The sequence below is a fragment of the Oratosquilla oratoria genome, chromosome 44, assembly GCF_046742065.1.
Source record: "Oratosquilla oratoria isolate Oo_2021 chromosome 44, ASM4674206v1, whole genome shotgun sequence".
Classification (NCBI taxonomy): domain Eukaryota; kingdom Metazoa; phylum Arthropoda; class Malacostraca; order Stomatopoda; family Squillidae; genus Oratosquilla; species Oratosquilla oratoria.
Genome location: NC_134820.1, coordinates 8,745,223 through 8,756,892, shown reverse-complemented (window position 1 = coordinate 8,756,892; position 11,670 = coordinate 8,745,223). Strand labels below are relative to the sequence as shown.

General features: G+C 46.9%; 1 protein-coding gene across 1 annotated transcript; it reads right to left on the bottom strand.

The window, feature by feature from the left end:
• Positions 1-8,103: 8,103 nt before the first annotated feature.
• LOC143022393 (uncharacterized) lies at positions 8,104-10,027 on the bottom strand. Its single transcript, XM_076180554.1, has one exon. The coding sequence runs from the start codon at positions 9,535-9,537 to the stop codon at positions 8,104-8,106; it is 1,434 nt and encodes a 477-aa protein (XP_076036669.1). The 5' UTR covers positions 9,538-10,027.
• Positions 10,028-11,670: the final 1,643 nt, after the last annotated feature.

The window sequence follows — 11,670 nt, the reverse complement described above, 5'->3', positions numbered from 1 at the left end:
CTGAAATAATATATTGGCGTATTAACCAAAATGCAGTAAGCGGGGGAGGGGACAAACATATGTAAAAGATCATATTTAAAAGAAATGGAAAGTTGAACAAATACGTAAAAATGGATTTCTGCAGAAAAAAGACGGGGTCAATATAAATTAATCATAAAATAATAATATATATATATATATATATATATATATATATATAAATATATATACATATATATATACAATATATATATATATGTATATACATATGTATATACATATATATATATATATATGTAGACATATGTGTATATATATATATATATATATATATATGTATATATATAAAGATATGTATAAGTATATATATATCTATATATATATATATATGAATATACATATATATATATATATATATACATATATACATATACATATATATATATATATATAAATATATATATGTATATAAATATATATATGTATATAAATATATATATTTATATATATATAAATATATATATATATACATATATAAATATATATATATAAATATATATATGTATATAAATATATATATATGTATATAATTATATATATGTATATAAGTATATATATGTATATAAATATATATATTTATAAATATATATGTATATAAATATATATATTTATACATATATATATTAATATATATATGTATATAAATAAATATATATATATATATATATAATGAATATAAATATACATATATATATATATATATATATATATATATATATATATATATATATATATATATGTTGAACAGCCAGGGCGACATAACGCATCCTTGACGAAGTCCCACCTTTACCTCAAACCACTCACTCTCTCCATTTCCAATCCTGACACAAGCTCTACTACTCTCATAAAAACTCATAAGCTCCCAGAAGCTTTCCTCCTATCCCATAAATCTGCATAACCTCCCACAGTGCCTTTCTGTCTACCCTATCATAAGCCTTTTCCAGATCCATAAAAGCCAAAAAAACATCCTTCCCCTTTCCTATAGCTTTCTCACATATCTGTCTTACCACAAAGATCTGATCTACACAACCTCTACCTGTCCTAAATCCACACTGTTCCTCACCAATTACTCCTTCTGTTCCTCTCCTAATCCTCTCAATCAAGATCCTCCCATAAGCCTTCCCAACTACACTTAACAAGCTAATCCCTCTGAAACTACTACATTCACACTTGTCCCCTTTTCCCTTGTAAAGAGGAACTATACAGGCACTCCTCCAGTCCTCCGGTACTCTACCCTCTTTCCAGCAAACATTAAATAACCTCACCAACCAGTCCACCATCACTTGACCTCCCTTTTTCAGACATTCTGCATGGCATCCATCCAGTCCAGGTGCCTTACCTGCTTTCATCATCTTAACAACTGCCTTCACCTCATCCTTCCTTATTTCTCCTCCATTCTCCTCACTCATCACTCTCATTTTCTTCGCATTTCCCACTGCAGCTATCTTTCCTTCCCTATCCTCCTTCACATTTAACAACTCCCTAAAATATTCTGCCCATCTTCCCCTTACTGCCTTCTCTTTCATTATCATCTCTCCATCTGCACGTTTTACCTTTTCTTCTGTACTTGATTCGCCTCCTCTTCCTCTCTTGTTTTCCAAAACATCTTTTTATTACTTTCAAAATTTTCTGTCATACTCTTACCCCATTTTACATCTGCTCTCCTCTTTGCCTCCTTTACCTTTTTCTTTACTTCTCTTTTTTTTCTTTGTACGTCTCATATGACTTCCTTGTCCTATTTTGTAACCAATCTGTGTAAGCTCGCTTCTTCTCTTCTACAACCTTCTTCATTTCCTCATCCCACCATTCACTACCCTTCCTTCTATTTCCTCCTGTCCTTCTTGTTCCACACACCATCCTTGCACACTTTGTGACTCCCTCCTTGAACCATCCCCATTCCTCCTCCACACCTACCTCTACTCTATCCTTCACTCCCTCCCACTCCTTCAGCTTCTTCTTGTACTCCTTCTCCTTTTCATTTAAAGAGTTCACTCTAAGCACCTCCCTACCTTTTGTCCCTTTCCTCTTTCTCCATCTGTCCTCCACTCTCAACTTACCTTCCACCAGAAAATTATTTGATATTCCTCCACCCTCTCCCCTTAGCACATGTACATCCTTAACTCTTCCTATCATAATCCTATTTACCACTACATAGTCCATTAAAGCTCTATCTACCACCCTTCCATCCACCACCCTCTCCCATGTGTATTTATGCTTGACTTTCTTCTGAAACACTGTATTTGCTATCATCAACTCTTTTTCTAGACACATTTCCACCATCAACTCTCCACTACAATTTTTTCCTGGAACTCCACATTTCCCAACCATTCCATCAATTGGATCCTTTCCTACCCTAGCATTAAGGTCTCCCAGTACTATTACATTTACACTTCTCCCTAAACCCTCTATGCACTCATTTAAATCTATCCAAAAAGCCTCCCTTTGTTCTACACTCTTCTCACTGCCAGGCCTATATGCACTTACAAAAACCCACATCTCCTTTCCCAGTTTCACCTTCATCCACATTATCCTTGAGGAAACCTCCTTCCACTCCACTACCCATTTACCTATCTCTTCACTTACTAGTATAGCCACCCTTCCCTCCCTCGCCATCTCTTCACTCCTGATAACCTCCCACTTACACTCCCAAACTTTCAATCGCCCTTCCCTTTCAGCTTAGTTTCACTCAAAGCCAACACATCCATCTTTCTTCTCACAAACATACTATCTCTTCCCGTTTACTCTCATCTGTACCACATCCACGCACATTAAAAGACCCAAACCTTAGGGTGCTGGTCCGAGAACTTCCAGACCCTCTTATGCCTTTGCCTTTACTTTTAGGAATGTGCCCTGTGGGGCTACAAGGAGAAGGATGCCTAGTCCCAATCCCCGTCCCTTTAAACTCGCCTCTTACGATCCAAGTGGGAATACTTGGTGGCAGTATTCTTTTCCCCCACCACAGAAAAAGAATACTCAGAGAAATGGTACAGGACAGCAACAAGGGGTTGGGGGACAGTCGTAGTATAAAAGTGTCATCATTTCTCTATGAACAGAGTTTTCCTCTATCATAGACAAAATGATGTGTGGCTCTGGTCCATAGGGGCGCCCCATATAGACCCTAAAGTATCGACTGCATGCTACTTTGCCACAATAACAAGCAGCCAATACCCCAGACGGGGTAATGATGTAAATCCTAATATCCACAAGACACCCAACAGGCTACTAGATTTGATTTTTTTTTTTCTTATAACAGTTTTCCTGTTGATTTCATTAAATTGGGTGTTCTGTTTCAATTACAAAACACTTGCTTGTACCAACCCTAACCCCATACCAGTCATGTCTGGGGACTGCATTGGAAAATAAGTATTATGAATTAAAGAGGAGAGCAAAGCCAGTGATTAATGAGAGAAACAAGGACAACATTGTTCAAATAAACGATGAAACAAGCGCAGTTTTCTCCAATTCTGACTATACCTAAGATCATAGAACACAATCACAGCAGGGTTCACTATTCTTTAAAAGATTATTGGGTTCATTATTCTTTACATTACTATAATCAGGTTTGCTCTTTTTTTATATAGATATGTTAGGTTTCCTAATCTTGACATTATCTGAATTAGGAAAAAAGGAGGGTTGAGTTAGGTTAGGTTATGATGGGATAGTCATTCTGTAGTTAAGGATCATTGGGGTCACTGTTCTTGACATGATCCATATATATATATATATATATATATATATATATATATATATATATATATATATATATATATATATATATATATATATATATATATTGTAACGAACCCCCCCCAGGAGACTGGAGGTTTGTCACCCGATTTCAATTCATAGGTCCGTTGCATTTAAGAGACGTGACGGTAATGTTTCGAGCGAGCTTCGCCCGCTCACACTCGCCACCTCGTCCCGTGGTGAGTTCTCAAGGCGACGAAAACGCAAAGTAGACTTATATCCTCTATTTACACAGAGCCACTACAAAAGAATACTGGGCTGTAGGAGGCACCTCGGGTCACTTGCCAACCCTCGAAAGGCTACTTGAAGCCTCGCTACAGCTTACAAACGCAATAATAATCCGAGCGAGAACCACGACGCCTTCTCCCGTCACCTGTCCTGCTCGTCTCCCTCCTCCCCGGGATAGCGTGCCCACGCAGTCCCGCCAAGCACGCCTCGACCAATCACAGTCGCTGCTCGACGTCACGTGCTTCCAGGTGGCGTCCATCTTTGGCGCCAAGGATCACGACGAAAGCGTCATCTCCGATGTCACGATGTCGACAGGATGCAATAGGGGCCGCTTTCGTAACACTACCCCCACCTGTAAAGAGATGGAGCAACCTCGCTCCCCAACTCCCTCATCCATACATACATACATCACAAAAAAAGAGAAACTAAAAATTTACTTTTTGGTATCACAGAACTAACTAAGGACGTAATCTTCACTCCATACCGGTAGACGACGTTCCCGCCTGGGTCTCCTTACCACGAACCCAGCGTCGACGTCTGTGAGTGCCCCCTCTAAGGGACACAGCTCCTCTGCTGCAATCTCCTCCAGCACCAGTGACGCGGTCCTCCTCGGGTCCGGGTCTCCGTCCGCCCCCACCGTCAGTGACGCGTCGTCTCCCACCATCCATGGCTCGTCGTCCCCCAGGTTTCGGTCCCCGTCCTCCTCGTCGCTGCTCGATTGAGAAGCTTGCTCCCCCCAGGAGAAGTTGCCAGGACCGTGGTACCTCCACAGCCTATCAGCATGCACCACCAATGCTCTCCTCCTTGCCCCCTGGCGGATCCTGAAGGTGACGTCCGAGATGACCTTCTCCACCACATATGGCCCCTCCCAGGGGCTCTGGAGCTTGGGAGACAACCCCTTCTTACGCCGAGGGTTGTGCAACCACACTTGATCCCCCTCGTTAAAGGGCGGTGACGTAGCTCGACGGTCGTACCGATCCTTCATCGCCTCGCCCGACACCTTCAGGTTAGATCTCACCTGATGGTGCACCTCACGGAGGCGGTCCTGGAGGGCCGCTGCGTACTGGGTGACCGAAGTGGGCATGTCCTCGTCCGGCGGCCTGCCAGTCACAAGGTCCACTGGCATCCGCAGCTCCCGCCCGCACATCAACCGGGCTGGCGTGTACCCGGTTGCCTCATGTTCAGCTGAACGGTAGGCCCATAGAAGCAGGGGGATTTTTAAGTCCCACTCTTCCTGACTCTCCTGGCAACACTTCGCCAACTCCTGCCCCAGCGTGCGGTTGAAGCGTTCCACCATGCCGTCCGACTGCGGCCGCAGGGGCGTGGTGCGAGTCTTCTTGATGCCCAGCAACTGACAGCACTCCCGGAATACTGCCGACTCAAACTCCCTTCCTTGGTCGGAGTGTAGCTCGTGCGGAGCTCCAAACCGGGCGAAAAACTCGTCCACTAACACGCCTGCCACGGTGGCGGCCTCATGGTTCGGCAGCGGGTATGCCTCCGGCCATTTCGTAAAATAATCCATGGCCACACACACGAAGCGGTTACCTCGGACCGTCTGAGGAAATGGCCCTAGGATATCCACCGCCACCCTCTCCATAGGCGCCCCAACCTGATACACTTGTAAGGGAGCAGCTGACCTCCTCCCGGGGCCCATCTTTCCACAGCACACGTCGCAAGATTTGCACCACTCGCTCACGTCCTTCCGCATGCCCACCCAGTACACTCGCTGCATTAAACGCCCCAGGGTTTTCTTCACACCGAAGTGGCCACTCGCACTGCCACTGTGAGCCTCGCGCACTAACGCTTCCCTCATACTAATGGGAACAATGGTTTGCCAGAAGGATATACTGCCGTCACACGAGTGCCACTGCCGCTGCAGCACACCCTCACTCACTCGCAACACTGACCATTGTTGCCACAACGCCTTCGCTGCCGGGCTTAGCGGTGCCACACTTTCCCAAGGCGGTTTTTCTTCACCCTCCTCCCTCAGTGTCACTATGGGCCCAATATCAGCGTCATCTCGCTGGGCCTGCCTGAGGTCCTCTCCCCACTTCGTGTCAACAGCAAGAGCAGCAGCCTTCACGCTCACAGGTTCCGTTTCACGGCGGCTACAATGCTTACAGTCGCTATCGCAGGGACGGCGGCTCAGGCTGTCAGCATTGTTATGCATGTTCCCTGGCCGATACTCGATGTGGTAGTCGTGCTGCTCCAGCTTCCCAATCCACCTAGCCAACTGCCCCTCCGGATTTCTGAGGTTTTTGAGCCACCTCAGAGCGGCGTGGTCGGTCCTGATCTTGAACTTGGCCCCGTACAGGTAAGGATGGAAGTGATCAATCGCCAGAATCACCGCCAACAACTCCTTACGGGTGACGCAATAATTCCTCTCTGGTGCTGAGAACTTCCTGCTAAAGTAGGATACGACCCACTCCTGTCCATCTTTCTCCTGAGACAAGACAGCCCCTACTCCCTCAGCACTTGCGTCACAATCCAACACGTACGGTCTCGTGGGGTCCGGGTACGGCAACACAGGGGAGTTAGCGAGAGCCTCCTTCAATGTATCAAAGGCCCGTTGACATTCTTCACTCCAGTGAAAGGAGGCCCCTTTCCGAGTCAAGTGGTGGAGTGGTACTGCGATTTGTGCGAACCCCTTGACGAACCGCCTGTAGTACGTACACAAACCAATAAATCCGCGCACTTCCGTCACACTGCGCGGAACCGGCCACTCCTTAACCGACTCTACCTTACCAGGGTCTGTTTTCACCCCCTCACTACTCACTATGTGCCCCAGAAAAGGCACCTCCCACTGAAAAAGGCAGCACTTCTTCGGGCTGAGTTTCACATTTGCTGCCCTAAACCTATCCAATACTACCTTAAGCCTTTCCAGAGCACACTCAAATGAATTCCCATACACTAGCACATCGTCTAAATATACCAGGGCGCTTTTCCAGAGCAGCCCATCCAACACACGCTCCATCAGGCGCTCAAAGGTTGCCGGGGCATTCACTAGGCCAAAACTCATCACTTTGAATTGATATAGCCCCTGCCCATACGAGAAGGCTGTCTTCTCTCTGTCCTCCTCCGCTACCTCCACTTGATGGTAACCAGACTTCAAGTCCAAGGTCGAGAACCACTGGGCTCCCGCGAGCGCGTCAAGAGTGTCATCCACCCTCGGTAGAGGGTACGAGTCCTTGGTTGTCACCGCGTTAAGGCCCCGATAGTCCACACAACACCTGGTGGACCCATCCTTCTTCTTAACGAGTACGACGGCCGCACTCCAGGGACTAGCCGACTTTTCAATTACCCCTTGCGCGCGCAGTTCCTCCACGGCTTTCTCCACTTCCAGCCGACGGGCGGGTGCGATCCTTCGGGGCGGCAGCTTGACCGGCTGACTATCCCCTGTGTGTATGCGGTGTTTCACCAGGCTGGTCCGGCCCAGGTCGGTATCCCCCTTCGAGAAGACGTCTGCATACCGTGTCAACACTTTCCTCACCTCGTCAACCTGTTCCCCAGACAGACATACCGAGCTCCTCTGCAATAGATCCTGCAGATGAGGTGGGACTTCAGTGTTACCCCCCTGCGTGTCCTCGAAGTGACCTTCCGTGATCATAGTCGCCTGTCCACCACCCTCGTCCGGGCCCAGGCTTTCCCCTTCCTGCTCCTCACTTAGACGGCAACGGTGGCTGGTTTCGGGTGGTGGTACAGTGTGGGCTTCCTCTGCGTCAACGGCGCCCTCCCTAAGCGGCACCACGTCACCTCCGACCGACATGGTCATCTCCCCGAAATCCAGCACCGCCCTGCTTTGCTGGAGGTAGTCTAGACCGAGCAAGTTCTCCCCGACGTCAGCTACAAAAACAGGAAGATGCTCCTCAGTGTTGCCAACCGTTACCCTGGCATGCACTGGTCCCCTCAGCTGCGTGCAGTGCCCCGTAATCCCACACAGCTGTTGCTGGGCCACCGGGGGTCGTCCAGTTGCCACCATGCCGTCCTGCACGAAGGTGCGTTCTGCGCCCGAGTCCACCGTGAAGCAGCAAGACTTACCGTCCACTTGCCCGCCTACCTGAACGGTCCGGGCGCCCTCGGCGCGGCAACTTAAACGGACTGGGGTCTCCCGTCTTCCGGCTGGTATTCGACCCCTTCCGCCAGCCCCTCCCAGTTTCCCGCTACCTTCTTGCTATCCTTGTCGGAGACGATGGCACACCCTGCCGTCTTATACCCCTCACCACAACTCCAGCAACAGGGTTTGTACCGATGCGGCCCTGCTCCAGCACCGACAGCCTTTCCGCCGTGCGTTCCCTGCGGGCAGTACTTTTTGGAATGCCCTTGTTGCCCACACGAGTAGCATTTACCCCAGAACTCACCTGAGGGTGATGCAGGTCTAGAGGGGGATTTGTCCACTTTCCCCTTCTTTGCTCTCACCTTGTATGAGTCACTGTTCCAGCTGGGTCGCTCCCGCGTAATCCGGAGAAACGACTCCATCTCCAGGCCCCTCGCCAGGGCCTCCTGTAGGTCCTTGGGGTGCGCCTGCTGGACGTATATCCTCAGCTGCTGGTTATCGATAGCGTCAACAAACTGATCCCGCAAGAGAATGGTGATCATCTCCTCACTGGCCTCCGGGTACGCACGGCGCACCAATACCTCCAAATCCTGCGCTAAGCGTGTCAGGGTCTCTCCCGGGCCTCTTACCCGGGCCCGGAACCTTGTCCTGAACACCTCAGTTTGATGCTGATGCCCGTACCTCCTCTCCAACGCCGCCGTCACCTTACTATAGGAGCTCCGCTGGGTGGCTGGTAGTTGGTTCAGGACTTCCAACGCTGGGCCTTTGAGCGCCCACACAAGCTGCATGGCCATCTCAGGTCGACTCCACTGGTGGGCGCTAGCCAGGAGCTCGAACTGTGTCTTGTACGCTTCCCAAGACACTGTCCCGTCGAACTCCTGCGGGCGGCGCCTCGTCCCACTCCCTAGCCTCCGTGACGTGGAGCTGGCAGCCGAGAGGCCCGACTTTACCGAGGCTGGCGGGGATGGCGGAGGCGACAAAACATTCGCCGGGGCACCTGGGGGAGACGGAAACGCCTTTGCCAATGGAGAACGGCTCTTGAGTCCTTCGTGCCGACTCTTAGCTTCGTCCTCGTCACTATCTTCCGCCTCGCTAGCTTGCTCACTCTCCCGGGGCAGCGTATCCTCATGCCGGAAGAGGGCAGGGGGCACTTGTGTTGCCACAACTTCATCCACATACCTCCTAAGGTCACTGGCCACTTTTTCCACCTCTCCCTTCACCTCGTCCTTGGTGAAAACTGCCTCTAAAACTTCTCCTTTCACCCGCGAGCACTCCTCCTTAACGAGTCCAAACACCTGTTTGAACACACTGTCAACACGGTTCGCCACAGCTTGAATTTCGGCTTGCTGTGCTTTTCCTTGCTCCGATAAAGCATGGTTCACCATTGCTTGCAGTTCAGCGTGCTGTGTCCTTCCTTGCTCCGCCATAGCCCTTATAACGTCTGCTAGTGTGGTTTCCATATTAGCCATGCTAGTGTAATAACTCTACGGCACTGAAAACGACCACAATACCACTTACCTGGGCACAACACTTTGGACCTGTCACCTGTCACGACAAAATGATCGCGGCTTTTCCCGCTCACACTCGATAGATCACCGCGACGCACTTAAAATGCACTTACACTTACAGATCCCACTTCTGACACCACTGTAACGAACCCCCCCCAGGAGACTGGAGGTTTGTCACCCGATTTCAATTCATAGGTCCGTTGCATTTAAGAGACGTGACGGTAATGTTTCGAGCGAGCTTCGCCCGCTCACACTCGCCACCTCGTCCCGTGGTGAGTTCTCAAGGCGACGAAAACGCAAAGTAGACTTATATCCTCTATTTACACAGAGCCACTACAAAAGAATACTGGGCTGTAGGAGGCACCTCGGGTCACTTGCCAACCCTCGAAAGGCTACTTGAAGCCTCGCTACAGCTTACAAACGCAATAATAATCCGAGCGAGAACCACGACGCCTTCTACCGTCACCTGTCCTGCTCGTCTCCCTCCTCCCCGGGATAGCGTGCCCACGCAGTCCCGCCAAGCACGCCTCGACCAATCACAGTCGCTGCTCGACGTCACGTGCTTCCAGGTGGCGTCCATCTTTGGCGCCAAGGATCACGACGAAAGCGTCATCTCCGATGTCACGATGTCGACAGGATGCAATAGGGGCCGCTTTCGTAACACTATATATATATATATATATCTTTTTTTTATATATGTTTAAAATAATGTACATACTAATGACTGGATAATTTTAGATATTCACACACATGTCTGCAATCCTTCACTGTATCACTGGCTAGTCCTTAACATTCTAAGTGTTTTGAACCCCATATATAAATACAGCAAATTCAATGTCGTGTCTGCAGTGACTTTTAAAACTCGAGGATGAGCATCTTTACATTTACCAAGAATTAGCTCAGTTTACATTACGTTACATCTCAAAGTTGCAATTCTTGTATCACCAACTAGTTTTTATAATTCTGAGTATTTTCAACCACAGGTATAAATTATACCACAAATCAATAGTAACATCAGTAGTGATATGAAAAAAGGCAAATCAATTTCTACATACCTTATCCTACACTAACTCTTCATTTAATACTTGGAGGTGTTCTAAAACATCAGTATTTACTGTCCACTACTTCCTAGATCATAAGGGGCTATTGTGATTTGAAATGCTCTTTTTATTTCGAGTATCCCAACCTAAAGGCAAAACAAAGACAAAGTTCAACCTCCCGGCTACGGACAGGCTCCTCAACAAAATTTGAAACGCTGGGTTTCTTTCAACGTAATAAAACCTAACTAGATCTCATTACTGACCTACAGCATTCTTTTTAAAATATCCATCACTAGACAGCTACAACCACAATGGCCTGCAACTCTCCTGCACCAATCAACTTTTTCGTTACCTGTGTGGTTTCCCTCTTTGTTTACTATCTTCGTGACACTTCAGCGTCTAACAAATCTCCAAATTATTTTTGATATTCTTGCAAATGTACAAGGGCACTTTTAGAAATGATTTTACGTAGCTTACTCTTACCTAACGAAAATATTAGTCACAACAAAACAAGGAAAATTTCAACCATAGGGTTGGGGTACTCAAAAAAATGAAAATAGCATTTCAAATCACAATAGCCCCTTTAGATATAGGAAGTAGTTGAGAGTAAATACTGATCCTTTAGAACACTCCCATGCATTAAATGAAGAGTTAGTGTAAGATTAGGTATGTATTAACTAGTTTGCTTTTTTTCATATTACTAGTGATGTTACTATTGATTTGTGGTATTTGTACCTGGGGTTGAAAATACTCTGAATTATAAAAATTAGTTGGTGATATAAGAATTGCAACTTTGAGATGTAATGTAAACTGAGCTAATTCTTGGTAAATGTAAAGATGCTCATCGTAGAGATTTAAAAGTCAATGCAGCCATGACACTGAATTTGCTGTATTTATATATGGTGTTCAAAAAAGAATGATAAGGACTAGCCAGTGATATAATGAAGGATTGGAGATGTTTGTAAATATCTAGAATTATGCAGTTATTAGTATACATTATTGTAAACACACACACACACACACACACACACACTTTCAACGAACGGACGGCTTG

What these genes read in the sequence shown, in the direction of transcription:
- LOC143022393 (XM_076180554.1), bottom strand. Translation starts at nt 9,537, where the DNA reads ATGGCTAATATGGAAACCACACTAGCAGACGTTATAAGGGCTATGGCG.